General features: G+C 35.4%; 1 protein-coding gene and 1 long non-coding RNA gene across 2 annotated transcripts in view; both read left to right on the top strand.

Annotated features, from left to right (window-relative positions):
• The window catches only part of LOC132125524 (POC1 centriolar protein homolog B), a 38468-nt gene extending 21967 nt beyond the window's left edge, over window positions 1–16501 (top strand). Inside the window, exons 11-12 of the mRNA XM_059536982.1 lie at window positions 15456–15671; window positions 15937–16501. Of these exons, the coding sequence (XP_059392965.1) occupies window positions 15456–15671; window positions 15937–16074 (354 nt within the window). The 3' untranslated portion in view covers window positions 16075–16501. The remainder of the gene's footprint in view (window positions 1–15455; window positions 15672–15936) is intronic.
• A 2283-nt stretch (window positions 16502–18784) lies between these two features.
• On the top strand, window positions 18785–23155 carry LOC132125064 (uncharacterized). Its single transcript, XR_009426843.1, has 4 exons — window positions 18785–19694; window positions 19927–20051; window positions 20919–21050; window positions 22822–23155. It is a non-coding gene; the product is annotated as an uncharacterized LOC132125064 (long non-coding RNA).
• The last annotated feature ends 3663 nt before the right edge of the window (window positions 23156–26818 follow it).

The raw sequence follows: 26818 nt of genomic DNA, 5'->3' as shown, positions 1-26818 counted from the left end.
CTGAGGCTGAGAATCCCTGGCAGAGCTTGGTGAAGGGCAGAAGCTCTGCTGGACCTCACACCACCTGCTGCTGTAGCTGTCAATCAAGCGGCTGAACTTTCACTCTGGCCGCTCTATTTGCTGCAGTGCTGAAAGCTGGTAAGCATGGATTAGTGAGAGAATTCATGCTCCAATTCAGAAAAATGATTCAAAATAAGGGAGACTTGTATGTTAACAATTTTTGATCCTCTGATTTGCAGATTAAATTCAACAGTTGGTATTCGTTACTGGCTCATAGTTAGGGCGTTTTATGTTCTGACTGGTTCTGTTTATTTGTTTTGTGTATTAAGCACTGTAATGCGGAAATGATTTTCTTCCATGCCAGCTGAGTGCGTCATTTGGCATCTGTTGCAGAGAGGGGTAAATATTTAAAAAAAAACTGCCTAATTCTTTGAAAGCGGATTTAAAATAGGTTAATGATACGAAAAGACACACATCAGACTCCTGCGAGGGACACAGCCCGCCTGCCAGTATTACACTCAGCAGGGAGCACAAAAACAAGCAGGCGAGAAAGTGCAAGAACAGTTTTTATAGTCCATAGTAAATATGAAAATTATATAGCATTGAACCGTTTAATTTGTTTCTCAAGAAAAAAATGTTTCCTTTCTGAATATAATTTTTTAAATATATATAAATATTTTTGAAGTAAATATATTATAAGGAATTGTATTTTATATATTATAATAATATAAAATAATATAAATATCATATAAAAATGCAAAAAATATAAGATAAAAATATAAAATATGAATATTAAAAAAATCTGTTTTAATACTTTACATTTATTATAAAATTGTATTTATGAGTGTGTGTGTGTGTGTGTATATATATTTAAAATTTCTCAATGTAATTACTTTTCTCTCTGAATGTTATAAATATTATATTATTCAAAATATATATTTATTCCTAGGTCATTTATTATTAATACATATATTTTTATATTCATAATTTATAGTTAGAGTTTCTCGTATATATATATATATATATATATATATATATATATATATATATATATATATGCTTACATTTTATTATTTTAATATTGTTTGAGGAAAATATCATTTAAATGTAACATATATAAATACATATTTAATAAAATATCAAATAAATAAATGTAAAAAATAATTTTAATTAAATTTATATGTATAACTGTCTGTTTTATTTAGTTACATTATTATTTATCAAATTGTGGTAGGTGGCAGGATGGTAAAGATATTTATTGTTGATAATTTGAGAAACAGCTATTATATTCCTATGACAGAAAATAAAGATGATGAGGCTCAGGTCAGATCATTTACAGATCTAAAGCATACTTGGAGCTGCTCTCCATTTTGTACTTGGATTGAGAGAATATCTGCAGCATTTCAAAGCAGGTCTTTTGACACCAGTAACTGCCAAACCACTTTTCAATTATCAGGTGCACCTTAAACACCAGGGCTACTGCCACTCAGCGTCTGTTCCCTTCCCATCCTACTTCCCATTTTAGTGTTCAGCATTCTACTTCACAGCAGTAGTTCTTGTGAGTTCACATTTGACAGCAATTGAGGTGACGCCAACTCCTCATTTCAGCACCATCACGTCTTCATGGACTGCGGTTCTTGCCTTACTAATCGCAGTGTTCTGTTGTAGCTAATATGCATTTGGATCAGTCCAGAATCCACAGGCTTTGGACCAGACAGTTTTTTCACTGTATCCCATTCTTAAATGGAAAATCCACAGTATTCTGGCTCTGTCTTAGCTGCAGCTGTGCACAGCCAAAGTTGAGCAAGAGAGTTAAAATTAAAGCAGAAGTGGCTAATGAAGAGAGAGGAAGAAAGAGAAGAGGAGGGGTGAGATTGGAAACAGAAGTGCTGACTGCACCTGAAAATAAGTGGAAGTGCAGTGAGGATGGTGACAGGGTGGGACAAAAGTACAAAATAAAAATATTATAAATTACACATGCCAATTGTTACTTTTATTAGAATAATTATTCATTTGCAGCATATTGTGCTATTTAGACACCACGATAAAAATTGTTCAAATTTGTTGCTTGTTTTATATAATAATAATAATAATAATTAGTTAAAGTATATTTAAAAAAATAAAATAAAATAGTTTTTTTGGCAGCAATAGCCTTGTGGGCAGCGCGCCGTCATATCGAATCGCGTCCCGAGTTCGAATCCCGGCTCTAGGACCTTTCCCGATTCTATTACTCAAAATTCTCAAAAAAGTGTAAATATAAAGCTATATATACGAGATATAAATTAGAGATTTTATGTATGTATGATTTTTTGTAAAACTGTATAATTTTTTTATTAATTACATTTATTATTTGTTACATAATTTTTTTTGTTTACATTAAGATATGGTATATTGGCCATAATTTAGCCTGAACATGGAAGCGTATTTTGTCACGACCAGGCCATATTAAATAATATTGGCCACTTTCATCATAATGTTTGACAATCAGCCTCTGGCTTCTATACGATTTTTTTACCGGAAGGGCAATAAACACCATTAGATCTCCCACTGTCACTTATGTTTGCACAATGTGCCACATGTTCAGCACACCGCCTTTTTGTGTCAAACATTTTTACAGCATGGTAAGACATCGTGTTCTCATTTAACCTTGTGCAAGTGTTTTCTTATCTTTTTTCTCTCACACATAAAACAGTGTTTGATTGTGAGGCCACAAAAAGCAGAAGAGAGGATGTGGACTCTCTCTCTTTCGTTGTGAACAGTTTGCCAATGAGCATTGGATCCAACACGTCTCAATGAGGTGTCAGTTGGCTGCGTGATATCTCCTGCTGATACCAAAGCTTTTCCAGGCAGTGGGCTGTTGACCCTGGTGTTAATCATTGGCTGTAAGATCAGTAGGGTTGTGCATTGTAAGCACGATGCCTTCGTGCTCTTTTTTTTTTTTTGGCAGTTTTGAATTTCCAATACTATTGAACTTTGGCTTTTTCTTTTATTTCGCCTATTGTAGGGCTGGGACAACGCGTCGAGGTCAAAAAATACGTCGACGCAAAATATGCGCATCGATTTGTCGACCTGTTTTCATTTCTCTAAAAAATGTTTGCAAAACGTTTACCTTATGTGCGCTGAATATACGCGATGGCCGGATCAACATTCTGTCCAACGTTATATAACCAATCCAGGGGTTTTTCTGCATTGATCGGTGAGTGATGTAGAATAGAATGACTGAGGCGCCTGACAGGGCGCGTACGAGAGAGAACCCCGGCTGTGCGCGCGCACTCACAGTCTTCAAACAACACGAGCGCTTCTTGCTCTCCCTCTCCCTTGTGCATATTAATAAAAATCATTAAACACGATAGAAAAAAGGCAAAACACCAAAGTTTCACGCGCGCTCGCGCACTCTCAGTCTTCAAACTACACGAGCGCTGTCTTGCTCTCTCTCTCTCCCTTGTACATATTAACCAAAATCATTAGACACGATAGAAAAAGGGCGAAACGCCAAAGTTTCACGTGGAGCATTCGGAGATTTTTTTTTCTCCATGACAGGCTGCTGGCTCCCACTGTTATTTTTTTTTTGTTAAAGCACTCTCTATATTAGCTTAAAGCCCTCAAGTTTACATTGGTTACTGTATTCTTTTAATTGCTCTAAACAAGTATTTTGGGTGACCTTTTTTATTGAATGCTAGACATCAAGTTGTTATTTTCATCTGAAAGAAGAACTTTTTTCAGTAAGCTATACCCTATGTGTTCAGTAAGCTTGTTTCAGTAAGCTATGTGTTTTCAAGGCTTCAAGGTTTTATTGAATGCCATCTCTATACAAGTGCAAAGTAATGCATTCTTAGTCCGTCTTTTATTTTGTAATTTTAAGAGCAATAAACATATATTGCAATGTTAAGGAATTCATGTTTTTTTCATTCAGATATGTAAATCAACATGTATAAATTGTTAGTAGTCAATTAATGGGGAGATAATCAAAATCGAATCGGTCTGAAAAAATTAATCGTTAGATTAATCGATGCACCGGAAAAATTATCGCTAGATTAATCGTTTAAAAAATAATCGTTTATCCCAGCCCTAGCCTATTGCTTATGCAGGCTGATATGTGATATGGTTATCAGAATGCGTTTGCGTATATAACCTATATTTTTGTATGAATGGTTTGGTTATTAGTACCAATTTGGCTTTTGCTTTTCAGTGTGAAGTGTTGAAGATCCTGAGTATTGTAGTAAATGTAGGTGAATGACTCTATGTAAGGTCAAAACTATATTGGCAGCATAATAAAGTTTTTTTTTTCTTTGCCACTATTTGGCCAGTTTTATTGATAATGATATTATAGAGAGGACAGAAATGAGGAGGAGGAAAACAAGACAGCACAGGCCATATTGGTGATATGACCCCATATAATAAATTACAATAAATTATACATTTTAAATTATACTGTGTGTCCTTATATATATATATATATATGTGTGTGTGTGTGTGTGTGTGTGTGTGTGTGTATAATTGTATGATTTAACTGGTATTTCTGTAATAGATCATTAATTGCGTTTATTTTAATATTTTATGAAGGATATATAAGGAATTTTTTCTTGTATAGTTGTTTTATTTTACATATTTTATGAGAAAAATCTTTCATAACAAATGTATATTTTTATCAGATGTCATGTATAATTTCGGTAGCACTTTATTTTACAGTCCTGTTCCCCATGTACATAATATGTACTTATTATAGTAATTACAATAACTATGTAATTAGGTACTAACCCTGAACCTACCCCTAAACCTAACCCTACCCCATGTAGTTACCTTGTATTACCAGAACTTTCTTAGATAAATACACTAAGTACACGTACTGTAAAATAAAGTGCAGCCATAATTTCTATTTAATTGTGTCAGTTTAAATTCATTACAATAATTGACATTGTTTATAAATTTTATTTTCATTTTATTTTTTGATTACATTTTATGTGTGATTTTCTCTAGCTCTGTTATCATGACTTCCTTTTCCCTTCTTCCTCTTTGACTTCTAGGCAGATTGCAAAAGATAGACGCTACAGGGAGGAAAGTAGGAAGTTAAATTTATCATAAAAGCAGTCCGTGCAACTCTTGTGGCATTTTTTTGTGGCAGTCTTCTTAAGCCTTACAGTAGCTTTGTTTGAGAAACAGACTGAAGTATTAATTGTAGGGCTGGGCAAGTTAACACGTTTTTATCTCAGTTTTTTTTTTTTATTATTGAAAGTTCTTTGCTCACTGGCTCAGAATACAGATACAAACAAATCATGGGTCACAGGAGGGGATGCTCCTGATCAAATTATTTAGACTAAGCATCAGCATTCACAAACCACTGTTCTTTTTAACAGAAAAGAATGCAACATTCTCGTAATCATGACTTTATAAATGGTAAATAGGTAGTTTCAAATAGCACGTGAAGACAGCAGAAAAGAGCTTGCTCAACACAGTGGAGTTCATTGTTTTGTTAACTTTGTGGTTTATTATTTTGAGTCGTATGGGACACGGTAACACAGCCCTCTCACAATATACTGCTTTACACATCTATCGCTTTTGCCGCTCAGAAATATTCACGCAATCATGCACCACTTATCAGAAGATCTGCACTCCGGCGCGGTTAGCGCTCACACTCACTGATCTATATTTAACTGAACTGCGCTCTTGCCCACCTCTTCCAACCGAGCCAGGGACTGCTGAAAGGAATGATCACACTAGTCAAACAAGCCAGGCTTTGGGGGTTAAGATTGCCTAGTGTGAGCACACCCTAATTATTCTCCTGCACCCGCCCATCAAGTGTTGTCCTGCACCGTACTCTGCTACGATGGGTCCCGCAAACGTGCAGGTCTCTAATTGGAAGATGCCTGTTATAATGTTATTATCGAGGCTCTGGACTCGGAGCATAACTTGTTTTTCTCTAACAAACTATAAAATATTTTCTATAAAAACGTTAATGTCCTGGCAGTGACAAATAGCTTGTTTTATATTTAATTTAATTACATTAATGTTATAAGTTAAGATTAACAAGAAATATTTTAACTGCTATTATGTAAAAGGAATACTGCTGTAAAAATAAAGCACCTTATTTAAAGTGTTTGCAAACCAAATGTTATTGCACTTTTGTTCATATAGCAGTACTTTTAAATGAAAAAAGGACACAGTACACTACTTTTGAATGCATTATTATGTATCATGCGTTTAATCGCGATAAAAAAAAAAAAATCATTGTCCAGATAACTGCAAACTGTTGCAACTAAATTGAATTTGAGATCTGAATCAGACTTTTTAGTGAACGAATCATTCAGACTCAAGCTCACCATTCCTGCATGACCCACATCCATGGGGCTCTTAGCCAGCGGAAGGCAGTAATAATCAATTTCCCACAGGGAGAACTGTGACATCAGTTACTCAAAGACAGCCAAATTTAATTTCCTTCCCTCCATCCGCCGCGTAATGCCATGTTAATGGTTTCCTGCTCTGAAACATTACGGCTGCCACAATGAGCATCAATTTGTATCTGCTACGAGCAGCACCAAAGTGAGCTGACCTGAGCCAAACACACACTTTGCTCTGCCGTGGATTATATTTAGGCTGTAGAGTTTAAACTTTACACTGCCTTTGCGGCTTTCTGCTTTTTCTTCTGCTTATTCTCTTTATTACATTGAGTATGTAGCATTGACAGTGTTGCAACAATTTAATAAGAAGAAATATATTTATTTAATTATATATTATAAATAAATGTATTTAAATATAAATATATATTTACATTTATTCATTTATTAAGCAGACGCTTTTATCCAAAGCTGTGCTATAACACACAGTGAAGAATACAGTGACTGTTTATTTGTCTTCATTGAGCTTGAGCTTTTGTTTTCTTTTTAATTTAGGATAGTATTAGTCTTTTTGTGATAATGACACTGTAGCATGAATCATGAAATTTCTATGGTATCAGAAAATTGTATATCATAAAGTCCTTATTTAAAGCAAAAGTAACTATATTGTGATTATTGTTGCTGTAAATATAATTAATCATGTCGTGGTATAAGATTTTGATCATATGGCCCACCCCTAGGTTGTACTGTACCCAGCTACTTTGTCTAAAGGAAAATGTATAGTTTCGAGTTTGCCAAACACTGAGGCCGACTATGTGGCATGCAAAGTCTGTTTTAAAGATCTGTATTTTTATCCACTCCTACAGTGGCATTTTACCCGAGGATAGTAAATGAATTTCTGTTTGTGTTTTTGTTATGCCAAATTAAAATAGTGCATAAACAGCACCTTCAAGACTTAACCTTCAGTTTTCTCACAGTGACTCATCTTTGCCTACTCCGAGGGGCTAAATTTCCACCTACACATCCTCAGTTGACACCACCACCACCTACAAAGCAGCCTGTATGTTTAACCTTGCCTGCATTCCAGGCAACAGGGCACAAACAGTAACAAAAAAGGAGCCACGTCCCAGACAAAACAAGCGTTTCAGGCGACACGCAACAAACTTCAGTCTCACTCGCAAGGTTGTTTAATGCTGAATTTTTCCATCACGACTCTGCTGATCACTGTGAGTCACAGACTCTTGAGTGTAAAATGAATGGAGGTGTTTGAATGCTGTAGAACATGCTGGATAGGAAAATGATGGACGCTTGGTAGCTTTACTGTACTTTTCAAATTATTTGTGGAAAAAAGCAAAGCTGAAAGGGATTCTCAGGCTTAGATCAAGTATAAGTATTAATTCTTTCAAAGGAAAACAGTAAAAACTTTGGGGTCAAAGGCTATTCAGCTGCTTTAAATTGATCAAAAGTGACAGTAAACACAAATAAATGCTGTTGTTTTGAACTTTCTATTCATCAAAGAATCCTGAAAAAATATCACAGCTTCCACAAAAATATGAAGCATCTGTTTTCAACATTGATAATAATCAGATTCTTTAGCAGCAAATCAGCAGATTACAATAATTTCTGAAGGATCACTTGACACTGAAGACTGGAGTAATGATGCGTCACAGCAATAAATTACATATTAAAACATATTCACACAGAAAACAATTTAAATTGTAATATTTCACAATATTTTGCTATATTACAAATATACTATGTTCTACTAATATAAATACACTTATAAATCAAAGGTATTGTATAAAATGTATATAATGTATTTTGAATATATATATACAGTACAGACCAAAAGTTTGGAAACATTACTATTTTTAATGTTTTTGAAAGAAGTTTCTTCTGCTCATCAAGCCTGCATTTATTTGATCAAAAATACAGAAAAAAACAGTAATATTGTGAAATATTATTACAACTTAAAATAATAGTTTTCTATTTGAATATACTTTTAAAAAAATAATTAATTCCTGTGATGCAAAGCTGAATTTTCAGCATCATTACTCCAGCCTTCAGTGTCACATGTAACATCCAGTCTATCACATGATCATTTAGAAATCATTCTAATATTCTGATTTATTATGAGTGTTGGAAACAGTTCTGATGTCTAATATATTTGATGAATAAAAGGTTAAAAGGAACTGCATTTATTCAAAAGAAAAAAAAAATTCTAATAATATATTTTCTTTACTATCACTTTTTATCAATTTAACACATCCTTGCTGAATAAAAGTATTGATTTTATTTAAAAAAAGAAAGAAAAAAAATTACTGACCAGTAGTGTATATTGTTATTACAAAATATTTATATTTTAAAAACATAGCTTCTTTTTTTATTTTATTTTTATTTTTTTTATTTATCAAAGTATCCTAAAAAAGTATCACATGTTCTGAAAAAATATTAAGCAGCAGAACTGTTTCCAACTTTGATAATGAATCATCATATTAGAATGATTTCTAAAGGATCATGTGATAATGATCCTAAAAATTCAGCTTTGCATCACAGAAATAAATGATCATTTAAAGTATAATAAATTTAAAAACAATTATTTTAAATTGTAATAATATATCACAATATTAAAATTTTTCTGTATTTTTGATCAAATAAATGCAGGCTTGATGAGCAGAAGAAACTTCTTTCAAAAACATAAAAAATAGTAATGTTTCCAAACTTTTGGTATGTACTGTATACACATACATACATATATATTTGTGTGTGTGTATATATATATATATATATATATATATATATATATATATATATATGTATATGTATATATGTATATATATATATATATGTATATGTATATGTATATATATATATATTATTGTCAGTAATAATTAATTTTTTTTATGTTAGGCGCTGTATGTAAATGTTCAACTCTACTAAAGAATAGAAATACCATAATATATTTGCAGATATTTAAGAAACATGCTAAATTACCATACTTGTTTATCTGAAAAATAATGCTTCAGTCAGTTATTCTCCTTTGAAAATGTGCATTCAGGGCCGAAATGTCTGTAGTTGTTTTGGTTTGTGAAACCCGCCCACTGCAGGTTTACCCAATTATATTTCGGCACCCCGAGTTGCCAGTTGGCAGAAAACACAGCACATTTCATTTCATCCATCATCAAGTGTGCTCAATCTTGTTAGTCGTTAATCTGGTAACCTGCATGTGCATCAAGTCTGAGGGGGAGGGGCCGGGTGAAAAAAACCCTCTCCAATATTTTGAATTTGGACTGCAATACCTAGTTCAACCACTCTGTGTCAAACCTACATACAACACCTTTAAAATGTAAGTTCACCCAAATATGAATATTCTGTAATTACTCACCCTCATTTCATTTCCTTCGTTCATCATTGGAACACAAATATTTTCGATGGAATCTGGAGCTGTCTTACCCTGCATAGACAGCAAAGCAACTGAAATGTTCCCAAGTCCAGAAACGTAGCAAGGAGATCTGTGAATTAATCCATGTGACATTAGTAGTTCATCCACAATTATACGAAGCTACGAGAATACTATTTGTGAGCAAAAGAAAAAAAATAGGCAGCTGAGATATTCTCCAAAATGGCACTAGGGTGATGTAGAGGAGACAAATTGTTAAAATTGTTTTTTTCTTTTTTTTGCGCACAAAGTATTCTCGTAGCTTCGTATAATTGCAGATTAACCACTGATGTCACATGGATTAATTCACAGATCTCCTTGCTACCAGATACCATAGAAAATATCTTCATTTGTGTTCCGATGATGAACAAAGGTCTTACATGTTTGAAACAACATGAGGGTGAGTAATTAATGATAGAATTTTCCTATTTGGGTGAACTAACCCTTTAAGAGAGTTTATTAGGTTATTGATGTTATTTTGATGTTTATGACTGCCTTCCTTCACGTCAGTGTCACCCAACACCACAAAGACATGCCCTCCATTATATCTGATAAACATGTATTTCCCTATAGACATGGTATTTTCACTTTCCATACATTTTGGTTTTGTGATTCCTTCAACCTGATTTTGGGGCGGTTGGAATCATTTAAGGTGTGTGTGCGCAAATCCGCCTGATGACTCATCCAGTCTGTGGGATCTAAAACTGTGCCTCCGATAGGAATTGGGTCAGAATGCAGCATTCGTCGTCCCTCTTCCCCCATTTTTTTGATTTGAGTTCCACCAGTGAAATTCATGCTTTCAATTCTAATTCAATGAATTACAAAGAATCCCTTAATGATATTACATTATTCTGTCTGATTGTTTCTAAATCCATTTCTTTTATTTCAGATTGATGAAGCAGGTTCAGCCTGGTTTGCATAAGCGAGTTATATCATATCCTGTGGACTAGGCATTTAGTTGTTTCAGGTCATTGGCAGCATCGGCACTCATTGTGAACGCAGAGCGGATGAGAGGGTACTGACAGAGATCTGCAGGTTTTATTGCAGTGGTTGGTTGTGTGTTCTCGATGAGGGCGTACACTTCAGTCACAATCGAAATGTGACATAACCACTTAGTCACAGAGCTGGTTATAAAATGCTGCAGTTTTGTGGTATCTCTGAAAAGGATATTTATCTACCCTGAAGCCAACGTGTGGGCGAGTGAAAAGTGGTTTGATACGAGAACAGACGGAGAGGAAAAAAAGGAAGCGTCTGCTTCCCCTACCATAGCGTGCGGGAGCCATCTCTGATATTCCAGTCTTTCAGTACGGCTTTATGTTTTCTATCTTTTCATCTGGAAGACTAACCAAACAGCTCTGCTTTTGAAGCCCAGGGTCAGGGTTTGTGTGTACACACGCACGTGTGTGTTCATCTCGGAAGTGTGTGTTCCTCATTTAGGGACAAAGACCTGTTTCAAAGCCCATTTCCTGAGCACTGATGCACACCAAAGCAAAAGCGGGTCCTCTTTGGGCTTCACCCGTCACCTGACCTCCTGTGTGAAGCTCTTGGTGCTGCAGACAGCTGTGGTCTCGGTCCCCTGACAGGACGTGGCCTACATTCAGAAGTGACAAGTGTTGGTTTCACTTTTCCACTAGTCCAGCCAGCATGAGGGGTCAAATACACCATATCATAAAGAAGTGTTAGAGTTGGCTTGCAAAAATAGCCGGCATCGTAATCATTGAAATAGGACATGTGCAAATATGATAACATGACATAGCTGTGCAGTGATTTTAAACCGGCTTATCATTCACTAGCTTAAACGTGTGTGTGTGTATATGTATATATATGTATATATATATATATGTATATATATATATATGTATATATATGTATATATATGAGGCAGTTGCACATAATATTCTCTATAATATACTAAAAGTGTACAATGTGCATTATACATTTTTTTTCTTTCTATATACTATATATGTGTGTGTATTTATATTTTAATATATAAGTTTATTTTTTATTAATTGTAAATAATTTGTATTGAGAATTAAGAGAGGTTTTAGAGGTTTAAAAATTAGGTTTAAGAATTCCATTTAAATTAAAACAGTCTTTTAATTTCTTTAATATTATGCTTTTTTAAAATAATAGTTTTTTCCTTATCAGCACTGGAAAAAAAATATTCACTTAAAAACACTGAACAACAGCATTTTTAGGCATTGGTTTTAAATGTGAATTATGATTTCTTTTTCTTTTTAAGTTCAGAGTCTTAAGAGTCTTATCGAGGAGCAATTCAGGTTCCGTTTCAGATTCACAGATAATCTCGCAAAGTGTGCTAGTGAAAAAAGTAAGTTTAGCTTTCATTTCCTTCCCAACTTTAATACTATCGACTCTGTTAATAGAGCAGGAAGCATAGGACATGTGCATGCTAATATGAAACTTAATCCGTCCAGCGACTGGTGCCAGATACTAGCTTAAACCCCATTAGACAGCCTTTAGCAGATACTTAACACGGCAGAAACCAGACTCTGATCCACAGAAAGACTGTTAAAGGCAAGAGAGATGGAGTAGGAGTAATGAAAATGACGGTCAAAGAGTGCCTCCTTTGATATCAATAAAATTTCCTTGTACGAGACAGCTCACTTTAATGATATTACATGGCATCCTGTGACAAGGAAAATCTTCTATCTTCTGTCACAAGACTAGACCAGTCAGTGGCTTAGTGGCAGTGAGGAGGCATATGGTTTTTAAAAAAAAATCGAACCATTTTTGGACTTTTAGTGCTTATCCTTGAGGACAATCTTGGGTTACATCAACATTGTTCTAATATTAGTGCTAATGAGGAGTCAATATTGTTGTGAGGAGACCGTTGAGAAGGTGTCTTCCCATTTCTTAATGAGCATCGGACCAGACACGACTTCAGCGGCTGCTCTGATCTTGTCAAGTATCCAGTCATTATGCTCCATTTCCCGGGTGTTCACTGAGTAACAGAGTGATATTTCAAAGGGTTGTTGGGGTGGTTTTGGTGTTGTTGAGGGACCTCATAAATATTCCCAATGGCCTAGTGAAGTACCTGCTTAATGGCCAGTAAGCCTGTTGACATAAATTATATCTGCGCTGGCATAAAGACCCTCAGTTTTGGCCTCGGAGCTGAATGAATATGTACAAAATGTAATGACCCACCTGTACCCACTTCAAACTTCAGACTGCAACACTGTTTTTGACTGAACACTACAGCTGTTAATACGGTGCACATTCTCTTTTCTTCCCTTGCACTGCCACCAAGGGAACAGAATTAGTGTAACTCTTTGCGAGCAACCACAGATACACTGTTGTCATGGCAACTGGTGAAGCAATCAGGAAGAGGTCACTCATTCACCTTTCACCACAGACTAGTTTCTTGCCCAACCAAAGCTCATTGAGTAAGAAACACTTGGCCAAATCTGACCTTTCTGCTTTGGTAAGGCAGTGTTATGTGTCAATTAAATAAGCATTAACCTCAAGGAAGGCTCCTTATACTCAAGAGCTGCCATGTATTAGGTGTTTGTTGGAGGTTATAGTACATTAAAGAATGATCATGTGACTTTTACTCATGCCAAGTGAGCTGTGGATTAAAAAAAAAAAAACTGTTTCCATTGCAGTTTTGCGAAATATTCTTTTTTTGAATTGCCTAAAAACCACCTCATGTGAGCATATACATTTTTTTCCTATATATGCAATTTTGTGCAAATTTGACGTGTTTCCATTTGGTGTATTTTCAATTTGCATTTTCCATTTACACCATTTGAAGGGTAATGGAAACGGAGCTACTGATTGGTTGTTCATATCTTTAACTACAGTTTGTATTTAGATTATTTGTATATTTGCCAATGAAAGTGCATTTTTGTCCAAACATTTAATGTTTACTTGTACTAAAATTATCGTTGAAGTTAGCGTTAAGTGAACAATCACCCTATTTGCTAAACATATGTTATTGTGAACAATTTATCCATACAAGGAAATCTATGTAAATATTTTTTATTTGTAAAAAATGTATGTGAAAACAGAATTGTTGGAATCGGCATGTAATTAAAATCCACCTTATCTTTGTAATTGCATGATCTTGTGTTGAAAAAAAGTTAATTGTTTTTCTTTCTTTTTTTTATGACCTCGTAATTTTATATTAAAATATATTAACTTGATCTTCTGGTAAAAACAATAAGCTTCTTTCTATTTTTGAGTGCTACGACCTCATTTCAAAATATAATCAACAACCGGTGGGAACCAGATCCCACCCTACGCTTTTTCTTTTACGATAATCCACTACACTCAGAGGAACATCACAATACAGAACAAAAGATTTATAACTACTTCCATTTTATTACAATTTTACTGGAACCTTTAAGCGGGATCAATCATAGGAATCTGAGCCAGAACCTTTATGATTCCCATCCGTAGTTAGTCCCAAAGATGTGAGATTGAACATTAACGTCATGAATACACGTTGACCCTCACCTTCCAGTGATTTTTACAATTGACATGTCACTGCTACTAGCACAGACAATATATTCCAAGTGCTGTTTTCTACAAGGTTACAGAATATACAAAAGAAGATACAAGGTTTGGAGCTTATAGCGTGAGCAAGGTCTGAGCGTGAAGCGTGTAAATGAGGCTAGCAGATGTTGCCCAGATGTGGCTGGTGGGTGCTGGAGGACCCCAGAACGAACCCCTCCACACACTGACAGCTTTGTTCACCTCCTCCCCTCCTTTCCTAGGGCATGATGCTGTCTCTCAGGCCTGCGCTTTGAAGTCAGGACACTGCACAGGAAGTAAGGGGCTGCAATCGATTTTCTTCCTGCATTAGGGCAGGAATGTATGACCTTCCCTCCTTCTCATAATATTGTGTCTCTGTTCTGGAGCTGGTCAGGATTTTGGTTGTATGTATGATCGGGTCAGAGGCCCATGTACTGATTCCATGTTTCTATCAGGTCTTATTAGCAAAAAAAAATATGTTGATGTGGTTTCTACATTTCCTGTTGATACCACCGTTAATCTGAAAAATAAAACCATTTAATGACCTTAATGTCAATCCAAACCCATATGATCTTTCATCCGCAGAATACATAAGAAGAAGAAAAGTTAATACATAAAATTAAAGTTGCACTGAAATTTTTTATTAATTATTACAAATTTTTTTTTTTGGTGCTTTTGAAATTGAATTTTTCTTGATCTGAGAGGAAGTGAGTGGTGTGGGGGGGGGGGGGGGGGGCAGGATCAGAAAAGGTCTGCGGGTAGGGATTCAAACTCGGGTCACCTGAAGCACTACTGCATCATATATCGGGACGCTGCCTATGAAATATTGGCAAGTGAAAATATTCAGCCTGAAAATGAAAAAATAATAATAATAATTCAGTTTCGGCCAAAATAGTTTTGGAGATCAAAGTTGAAGGTAAAACTTGGATTGGAGGCCAGTGTTTTTGAGCTCCGAAAAGTACGCTACAAGTAGTCCTTAAAAGCCTTGTTAAGCCATAAACTAGCTTTGAACGAGGATCAGCCCAAAAATGCGACCTACTTTTAGGTGTTTATTGTTAAAAGAGCCCCTGGGACATTCTGCTAATCATCTCTTTTTGTGTTCCACAGAAGAAAGAATGACATACAGATTTGGACCATTATGGGTAAATGATAACAGATCTTTTTCTAATTTTGGTACCCTCATTCCTTAGGATGTAAGAAGCCATGACAGAGCAACAAGTGGCAGAGAACAGCCCATCTCAGGTCCAGGTCGAACTCATATGCGACACAGAGAAGAGGAGGATGAAGACCAAGAAGAAAGGTTTGCTGGCAGCATGACAGCATCTAGAGAGGAGCGTTCGGGTATCCCATCGAGCATTACTAGCACTCTGGAGAACATTGTGCAGCAGTTGGACATCCTGACCCAGGTGAACCACTTTTAGGTCATCTTAGTTCTGCTTTTCTAGATCTACAGAGCAAATAAGATCAGATGTAGTTTGTTTTTCTAGTCAAATCCAGTCATTTAAATCTTGATTTTTTTGTAAGGGTGAAAGATTTCTATGCAGATTTCACAAATTAACTGTACTGACTGCATTGAAACTGCATTGAAAGCTTCACTATTGACAATAAACAGTGGACCTTTTTGGCCATGAAATGTGACCACAACTTTAACTGTTGATTCTATTCTCTCAGACGGTTGCCGTCCTCGAGGAGCGACTTACTCTGACTGAAGACAAATTGAGGACATGCTTGGACAACCAGGTCCTGCTTCTGCAACAGACACAGCAAGTGGACGGGTCAGAAGAGGAAGCCGAGGGTCCGTCTGTGTGAGGGATACCCAACCATGGTGGTCCTAAATTCAGTGGTAACTTCCTCTGGCCTGCAGTAGAGGACATGCCAAATCCCTCTTTTTTTTTTTTTTTTTTAGCTTAAAGACTTCCAGCTGTGTCATTCCGAGTAAGAACATTGGACTTAACAATGCAAAAAAAAAAAGGACACAAGATGAAAAGACACAAAGCAGTGTAAGGGAAGGGCTTCAGGGGATTTGAGGGGTTATACAGCATTCTCACCCAAAAGTCATGGTAAGAGGACAGCTGCAGCTAAGACAACATCCCGGTCATGTTTTGACAGCTGCAAGCAAGACATCAGGAAAAAGACTGATAGAAGAGACAAACATGCACAGATTTTTACAGTATCAGGATTGGGTTGTGTCTGCTGCATCACATGTATTATGTAAATATAGACCATTATGAATGAATTACAGTCTCTGGTGTGATTAAGTCCCAGGCAGCATGAATGGTTTGTGCATGTGCATGTAAGGCCATGTAAGTGTCCTCAGAGACACTTGCAGCCTTGTTTACTCTTTCTCAATCAGCCGCAGCCTTGTGGTTTTCCTCTGGGTGGAGGACAGACGGAAGCAGGGAGCCAATCGACAGAAGGGCCCAGCGGTTCTTTGTTTGTTTTAGCTTTCTTTGTGTGGCAGCTCTGCTAAACTCTTCCTGACAGTCTTACATAAAAACAATGCATCCAAATGGTGGTGAAAACTAATAATTTAGACCAGTTTCCCAAAGGAAAAAAAAGACGTGGCTGGCACGCTTTATGAACTATATGTGCTAGAGTCATTGAGTTTTAGTGACTACCATTACAGTGGACAGATGATTAAAAGTCATTTTTAGCCATTCAGATTGTGATGTTACAAACCACTCTGGTTGATTGGATATATGCTTTTTCGTTTTCATTAAAAGGTTCAAATTATACATAAAGAATTTGTCATAAACAAAAAAAATTCAATATGTGACTGTTGTTATTGCTACAAATTACAGCCGAACTTCTCTAACCACTTCCTCTGTGTCTCGTACAGACTGCAGGTGTGCTTGTGACCTCTCTGTGCATAACACAAGCACCTTGTCTCTGGTGGGGCACCAAAAAAGGGCTAGAGCAACCAACTCATGAACAAAGAGAAGATAATAGAAACAAATGCATGTGTGCCTGTGTAAAAGTAATTGTGTTAGGCTGCCTGCTTGTGCATGTGCCGATGGATTTGTGCACATGCAAGTTCTTGCAAGACCCACATATGGTAAAGTGGTTGCTTGCTTACGAGGCAAGGGAAGGTAAACATTATCTTTAGCTCCCCAACAGACATCAGAGGACTAGTTCTTCATCCTGTTAGCCAGGCCTGGTTGGCATTGAATCAAAGTACTTTGAGGAAATTCCCTCTGACCTTTTGTTCAAGAAAAAAAAAATAAAAGAATAAAGATGGAGTAATGGAAAAGAGCTTGCTCATATTGTTTCTGCAATGCCACCTGCAAAAAAAAACTTGCTCCATTTTTTTAATTTAGGGGAACGTCTGTTGAGAGGTTTTCCCTTTCAACAAATATAGATGGGGGCTGGAAAGTTTAAAGATAGGTATACACCTGTTGTGGGTTGGAGACCTTACTGAAGTGAAAGTTTCCAAACTGGTGAGAGAAACCCTGGTTGGAGCAATGCTGGCTTAAAGAAAACGCTTGGAAAGCTGCTTGGCCAATCAAATTCAGGGACCAGAATTATCTGCTGTTTCAAAGCATTTTGGTCAATAAGACTGAATCTGATTCACTTATTTTTACATTAGTTATAATTCCCTCAGGCACTTATCGTGAAATCTGTGGCTCGCGTCAGGACCTTTAAAACACTCGTTCTTATTCACATCTGTGTTTTAAAGCACCCTCACACCTGCTTCCAAAGACAGATGGCTTCGCCCCTTTCTTGTTTATTTTTGCCTGGAACCTAAAGTAGTTCCAACCTCACGTGGCATATTAAGATTTGAAATGATTACTGTCCTTTAAAATGACTTCAAATAAAACATCAAAACAACAGACAGAATCAAATATCAAAACTTTAATGACTAGCTATCCATCCATCCATCCATCTGTCCATCGATCACAAAAATCAAAACTTAAATGACTAGCCATCCATCCATTCATCTATCTAAAAATCAAAACTTAAATGACTAGCCATCCATCCATCTCAAAAATCAAAACTTAAATGACTAGCCATCCATCCATCTCAAAAATCAAAACTTAAATGACTAGCCATTCATCATCTATCTATCCATCTATCTCAAAAATCAAAACTTAAATGACTAACCATCCATCCATCCATCTTTCCATCTATCTCAAAAATTAAAACTTAAATGACTATCCATCCATCCATCTATCCAACTCAAAATTAAAACTTAAATGACTATCCATCATCCATCCAACTCAAAAATCAAAACTTAAATGACTAGCCATCCATCCATTCATCTATCTAAAAATCAAAACTTAAATGACTAGCCATCCATCCATCTCAAAAATCAAAACTTAAATGACTAGCCATCCATCCATCTCAAAAATCAAAACTTAAATGACTAGCCATTCATCATCTATCTATCCATCTATCTCAAAAATCAAAACTTAAATGACTAACCATCCATCCATCCATCTTTCCATCTATCTCAAAAATTAAAACTTAAATGACTATCCATCCATCCATCTATCCAACTCAAAATTAAAACTTAAATGACTATCCATCATCCATCCAACTCAAAAATTAAAACTTAAATGACTATCCATCCATCCATCCATCTTTCTATCTGTAAGTAATAATTAAGATCTAAATTAATATTACAGTGCTGTACCTTAATCTGATCTTTATAATTATATTTCTAATCATTATTATCTTTGAATAATTAAAAGCCTGTGAAGAAATTCTATGCATGATAAAAACTGACACATTCCTAGCGCTCGCTGTTATGAATAACTGAGTATTTGCACTATTTTTATCACAGCTGATGGAATCTTGTAGGTGTTTGCAAAAGAGTTGAGTCTGAAAATTTGCATTGGAAATTAGGATGAAATGATGAATAAAAAACAATGTCTTGGGTTAACACACTGTTAAAAGTGTAAAAATCTCCTTAAAAAGAAAGGTATTTTAAAAGGTGTGATGGGCTAATAACCTCCCACCCAGCTACTTTCCTCCTTTGCTTTAAAAAAAAGTATTTCCTGCTAACCGAAAACCCCCTGTGCTCTTATCTCAAACTGTTTTTTTTAAGCCCAATGCCTTTTGAAGTCACACATTTGCACAGCCTGTAGCAAATCCTTTGACCCCAAGTGTGTTTTAGTTTTCTTTGATTAAATAACACAGGGAAGGAACCTGATGTTTTTTCTGAAGAGAGATGTCAAGTTCAAAGGACACAGAGGTGTGTTGATTACAACAGCTGCACTTAATAAAATATCAGAGGAACATGAAAAGAGAACAAAAGAGCGTGTTTTGATTTCACACCAAACAGGTTTTGTTCTTGTTGTGTTTTAAATTGAAGTGGTTAGTAAAGATGTTTTACACATTATGTCTTTTTTGCTTTTTGAAACGTTTTGTCTAAATAGGTCTTTTTATTCACCCACAAGTGCCATTTGTGTGGGAAGTCGTTGGTGTTGGTGAGTTTTCATACCATTTGTTGTGATTTTCCAAATATTGTTTCTGATTAAAAAAAAAAAGGAGTCAAACATTGATTCTGTCTTTACAATTTCCTCTGACATCTCAAAACTACTGTATATTCTTTGTTATGCTTACATTTCACAAAGTCTAGAAAAGGGCCCTTTTCCTGTAAACTCTCACGAGCTTCCGGTTTTCATAGATATCTGTTTTTTCTTTCTCGTGTCCATTCAGCTGGAGGAGGAAATGTGGGAACAGGCTGTCCCTGCTGCTGATAAGGACGTACGGAACTTCCTACCTTCCACATATGGGACCGGTCCTTTAACTGGAAAGAGGTGCTGCCAGGGGTCATTGCAAATGTAAGAACATCCGTCCTGTCTCCCCACAACCTGTTTGAGAAATCTGACCTCGTCATAGCGCATTTTCTTTGTACTGTAGAAATGAAAAAAGAGGAACAGAATTTCCTGTGGGAAAAATATATTGTTTTTTTGTAGACCTATACATATGATCTCATTAGTAATCATAAGCATAGACACTAAAATGTACATTATTGACAACATTTAAAACCCAAGCATTTTACTACTTTTAGGTTCACAGAATATTGTATTTATGGAAATAATGTATTATTAATAGGTGTTTATTAATATGATACTTCTGGTACTATACTACACTATACCACTTAATTTATGGTGAATGAATTTTTTCACTTGCCTAAATTTAAAATATATCATTATAATTGATTGCCTAGATTTTAGATATATAAAAATATAGTATAAAATCTAATAATTCATTATTTTTTACATTATTGTGTTTACCATTTGAGAGATATGGCTTACATAAAATTGACATAGACAATTTTTTATTTTTGTAAATTGATTAAAATGTCATTGAAAAAAAAAGCTTATTGTAACTAAAATATACCTATTATCTGCCTATATATTTCTAATATAAATATATATTTGATTTTCTAAAACTACATCTATATTTTAGATACTGTCTAAAATATACCGTTTCTCTTTGTCTTTATCGTTATAGCTGTGGTGTGTACTTTGCTATTCTTTAATATTTAGAATGATCTTTAGAACTATATCTTTATTGTTATATTTATAGTTATCGTGCTTGATGTGAACGGGCCTTGGCTACAGAGACACACCACACGATTGTGCCTTTGTGTGTGCGTGTGTGTGTTGTGCAGGACTGCATCACAGCCGCCTTTTCTGTTTTAGTGTCCATGTGCCTGTTCAGTCATGTGCCACTCGAGCATCCAGACTCCATCTCCATATCTCAATCCGGATGGCTTTTCCTTAAGCAAGACTTTCAGCCTATTCCCTTGATGCCTCCTGACAGAGAGCTGGCAGGTAGAGACGTCTGTGTAATCTTCCTCCCCTACACCCGCTCTTGTTTTTTGGGTTTGAGTCTAGCCGGGTGGAGTGGGTCTGAATGAACCAGCTTTGTTTGTCAATTCATCCTGAAGGAGTGTATGTGACAGTGAGACTCATTCTCCTCTGTGGCTCAGCCTTCCATCTGGCCTGATTGGATTGGCTGCGTGACAGAGTTTTACTTTAGCTTGAGAAAGTTAGGTCAAGTTAGGCTTCTGCTCTGAGCTCCCTGAGCCTTTCATGCTTTGAAGAGCAGTCTACTGCAAATATCAACACCCATTTTGGGGTTTTTTATTAACATTTTAATGTTTCTTTGGGTGAATCTCTTGAATGAGAGGTCATGTTTCACTCCAAAATAGAAATAAAATAGGAATTATATTGTGAATAATAAATCTAAATATTGTTGTAATGCAGTAACAAACAAATATATGCATGTATTTGCATGTTTGTTTAGGAATGGATAGATAGATAGATAGATAGATAGATAGATAGATAGATAGATAGATAGATAGATAGATAGATAGATAGATTATTATAGATAGAATTATATTTAATATATTTTTCTCTCATTTTCATGTATAATCATTTTTCATATATACTCAAAAGAATGTCATAATACAGAAAATCCTCAAAAACAAGTTTGATTTTCTTTGTGAAATAAAATTGTAATAAAATTGTAATTAATTAATTTTAATGCAAATTCAATTTGAATAATTTGTATGCTGTTATAATATTTGTAATGTATATTATACATATAATTTAAATTGTAAAGATATATGTTCTAAATTAATTTAATAATCAATATAATTTAAATAAATAACTATATAAATGTAAATAAATAAAAATGTAAACATTTAAATATAATTTAAAATAAACGAATTAATATTATTTGAATATAATCTCTTTAATCTTTTGGTTTTGGAGTGAAATATGACATTAATATTTCTTAACAGTCTTTGTGAAACTCTAGTATATTTAAATTATATAATTTTTATTCACATAATAAATTTAATATAAAAATAATGTTATAATGTTATAATATTTTGTAATGTATATTATAAAAGTAAAGTAAATGATAAATATATTACATTTAATACATTTATTTCATAATTAATAAATAAAAAAATATATAAATGTATAATAAATATATAAGTAAATGCATTTAAATATAATTTTAAATAAATTATTATTTTATTATTATTATTATTTACATATAATTTCTTTTGTTTTTGGGGTGAAATATGACATTAATAATTCTTGACAAACTTTGTTAAACTCCCTCTAGTATATTACTAATATTAGTATATTAAAATTATATAATTTTTTAGTCACAACACTAATCCTTGTTAGGTGTAGCTGAAATCTTCATAATTTGTTTTCTTTCTCTCCCAATTGGTCACATTCCTTCAAATGAATCAGACTCTTCTTTTATAAATTGCTCTGGAATTGTCTTAACCTACTGCATGTTATTAGATGCGGCATGATACCTCAAGCAGCATTATGCAACGACCGTGTCTCGGTTACCTCATTTTTTATGACACATATAGGATAATACACGCTTAGTCCACTTATGTCATGTCTTCTTCCTGTCTGTAAGCCTTTATGTAAGCGAATGGTCACTGACCATCCAACACTGATGTGCAGGTGTGTTATTGGAAGGCCCTGCTAATCCTAAAAAGTGCCAACAAAGCAGTGCCCTAGAGAACAGAGTGCTTTGTGTGTGAGTCTCCTTTTCTGTAATCCTCTCCAGGTGCTCTCGGCCGTTCGCAACTCTTCCAATCACTCAGCTTTTCTTCGGCTGAGGGGGGGTGATACCTGCCAACTGCTGTTTTGTTTTAGATTAGCCGCTTCCCTAAATCCCGACCCTCGGCCGGATGTCCCAAACCCATCTGTCACCGAACGGAGGCTGAGAGGATAGAGGGGAGTAGGACAAGAAAAGAGGATGAGCTAGTGAAAGAAGCTAGGACGTAATTGCTTCTGGTGTAAACCCTTTCAGCGCTAGTCATAGTGTTTTGTTGCTGTAGCAAGGGGCTACATGCTAATGTCCTACTGTTTGTTGAAAATGTTAAAAAAACAAAACCAAATGGTTGAGTAAATAAAGCTGTAAATGTTAGCAGTGGTTTGTTGGGGAAAAGGACATTGCTAAGTCCATAACTGTTCTTGTTACGGACTTAAGCCCCGTTCACACCAAGAACGATAACTATAAAGATAACAAAATTAGCGTCCACACCAGCGAACGATATCGTCTGTTTATTCTGAGCTCACGTGCGTCTGCCGCTTCAAATCCTCGAGCTCGTTACAGCAGGATGGATTCTGATTGGATGTCAATGTTTATATCGTTCATCAGCTGGAAAAAAATCGTTCTGAACTGATTCCAACGATACCGTTTCTTTATGCCTATATCGTTATAGTTGTAGTGTGGACTCTGCTATTCTTTAATATTGAGAAAGATTTTAAGAACTATATCTTTATCGTTATCTTTATAGTTATCGTGCTTGTTGTGAACGGGCCTTTAGCAAACAGCATTAACTTGCTTTCTATGGGTTGTTCTTGTATACTTTGCAAACACGTTTTAGCGTTTTGATAAATAAACTCCAGGTAGTCCAAAATGCAGCAGCTAGAGTTCTTACTAGAACCAGGAAGTATGACCATATTATCCCAGTTCTGTCAACACTGCACTGGCTCCCTATTAAACATCGTATAGATTTTAAAATCTTACTTATTACTTATAAAGCTCTGAATGGTTTAGCACCTCAGTATTTGAATGAGCTCTTGTTACATTATAGTCCTCCACGTACGCTGCGTTCTCAAAACTCAGGCAATTTGAAAATACCTAGAATATCAAAATCAACTGTGGGTGGCAGATCCTTTTCCTATTTACTCTGGAATAATCTACCTAACATTGTTTAGGAGGCAGACACACTCTGTCAGTATAAATCTAAATTAAAGACCCATCTCTATAACCTGGCTTACACATAACACACAATGCTTCTAATATCCAAATCTGTTAAAAGATTTTTAGGCTGCATTAATTAGGTAAAATGGAACCGGGAACACTTCCCATAACACCCTATGTACTTGCTACATCGTTAGAAGAATGGCATTTACGCTAATATTAGTCTGTTTCTCTCTTATTCCGAGGTCACAGTAGCCACCAGATCCAGTCTGTATCCAGATCAGAGGATCACTGCAGTCACCCGGATCCAGTACGTATCCAGACCAGATGCTGGATCAGCACCTAGAAAGGACCTCTACATCCCTGAAAGAAAGCGGAGACCAGGACAACTAGAGCCTCAGATACAGATCCCCTGTAAAGAACTTGTCTCAGACGACCACTGGGACAAGACCACAGGAACAAGTTGAGTCCTCTGCACAATCCGACTTTGCTGCAGCCTGGAATTGAACTACTGGTTTCGTCTGGTCAGAGAACTGGCCCCCCAATTGAGCCTGGGTTCTCCCAAGGTTTTTTCTCCATTCTGTCACCGATGGAGTGTTGGTTCCTTGCCACTGTCGCCTCTGGCTTGCTTAGTTGGGGACACTTCATTTACAGCGATATCGTTGACTTGATCGCAAATGATTGCACAGATACTATTTAAACTGAACTGAACTGACATCACTGTCATTTTGCATTTTTGACACACTGTTTTCCTAATTAATGTTGTTCAGTTGCTTTGACAGAATCTGTTTTGTCTGTCATTTGTCCAAGGTGTGATTTGTACATGGTGGTTAGTGAGTAAAAAAGTGTTTGAATCAACAGTTACCATGCAACTATTGTATTTTTGGATAAATAAAATAAACTTCTAATATTACCCTAATTTTTATATTAAGCATTACAACTGATGTGTAATAAATGGACATTTATATTAAATTAATAATAAATGTATATTTATATAAACAAGGGAATGTTTATATATTCAGTTAATATTTATCATTATTGGAGGGAGAAAAAAAAATGAAAAAAATTTAAACGTATCAAGCTAAACAAAATTAGTGACTAGCAGCTTAGCTACATTTTGTAATAGTTCAGTAGCTGTTTTAACGTGAATTAGCTTTAATTAGCGACTAGCAGACTGGCTGCAATTTTTTTTTTTTTATAGTTCAGTAGCTGGTTTATTGTGAATTAGTTTTGTTTAGCTACATAAGCGACTAGCAGCCTGCCTGATTTCTTTTAATAGATCAGTAGCTAGTTTAAGGTTAATTATCTTTGTTTAGCTACAATAGTAACTAGCAGCCTGGGTAAAAAATTTTATATATCGGTAGCTAGTTTAAGGTGAATTAGCTTTGTTTAGCTACATTAGTAACTAGCAGCCTGGGTAAAAAAATTTATATATCGGTAGCTAGTTTAAGGTGAATTAGCTTTGTTTAGCTACGTTAGGGACTAGCAGCTTGGGTGCAGTTTTTTTTTTTTATAGTTCAGGACATAGTTTGTGAATTAGCTTTGTTTAGCTACACTAGCGAGTAGCAGCTTGGTTAATTTTTTTTTAATATATAGTTCAGTAGCTAGTTTATTGCGAATTAGCTTTGTTTAGCTACATTAGCGACTAGCAGCCTGGCTACATTGTTATTAGTTTAGTAGCTAGTTCGGTGTGAATGTATTTGTCAACTTTATTGTTTTTATGTCATATTAAATTATATATTGTATGATGGATACATAGATATTTCCCCTTAGGTAGTTAACTAGCTTTCATAGCATTGTTGTTGACAGCACATATTAAGTAAACTCTGAAATCTTAAATCTGAAAAGTGTGAGACTCCTTTTAATCTGGTTTTTATGTAAGAGAATCAATATGGGTATTAAGGATATCTCGTTAGTGATTTTTGTGTTTTCCATAAGCTTTCTAGTTTGTGTTTTCACTAGTGTTTGCCTGCAGTGATTTGTTGTGGAAGTGGCTGTCACATTTGGTCAGGTGAGCTTGTGTTTGTGCCAAAAGTAGTTTTGTGTTAAGCAGGTTAAGAAGCATTTCCTAATCTCTTAAGATGCTGTTGCGCACGAGACCATCCTGGCAGCCCGCCTGGATGATGGGATGACCGTGTTTGGACGCAAACCTTCATCCAACAAGCTGGCAAGAGTACGTCACGCCGAGGTGGGCAGCATGCTCTTTGTCTCAGGCCTGTCTCGCCACCGTCATCTCACTGTGAGATCAACTGGAAGGATGTTTTTATGTCTGTTCATATGGTTGAGCTCTTTAAAATAGCTTTTGTGGTTGATTTGTCATGTGTGGTGCTGCTGTGTCATGCCAAACTGAGCTACTGTTAAATATGCTAAGTTAAATCACCACTGTTTATGCATCTACAATTGTTTCCTGCTCAAGTAATTAATTAAGGAAATAATGTAATTGTTCAACAACAGCTACATGAATAAATTGGGACTTCATATATAACTTTAGTTAACATTATGGTAGTTCGATTATGCTACATATTGCTGTCCAAATCCTAGCATGTTAAGAAGCCTTAGGGTTGGTAAACAAAGAAATATATATATATATGCTAAATGTGATATTGCTAGCTAAGCTATTAAACTCAAGATAGTCAGTTGAGTTAGTTTAAGATTATTAAACTGCTGGGTTGATGTTGAGGATCTTATGCTTAATGTTGTGTAATGTTTCTGTTTTGGGAGTTAGCATTATGCTAGTTACGTTATAGGCCTACTGTATATTATTAAGCAAATGTTATCATGGTAATCCACCAATCTTTTTTTTTTTTTTTTTGGATCATGTATAAGAAGCAAAGAATGTGTGAGTTGTGTT

The sequence above is a fragment of the Carassius carassius genome, chromosome 43 (assembly GCF_963082965.1).
Source record: "Carassius carassius chromosome 43, fCarCar2.1, whole genome shotgun sequence".
NCBI classification, from domain to species: Eukaryota; Metazoa; Chordata; class Actinopteri; order Cypriniformes; family Cyprinidae; genus Carassius; species Carassius carassius.
Note: the sequence above shows the minus strand (reverse complement) of the source record. Positions and strands in the feature narration are given on the sequence as shown.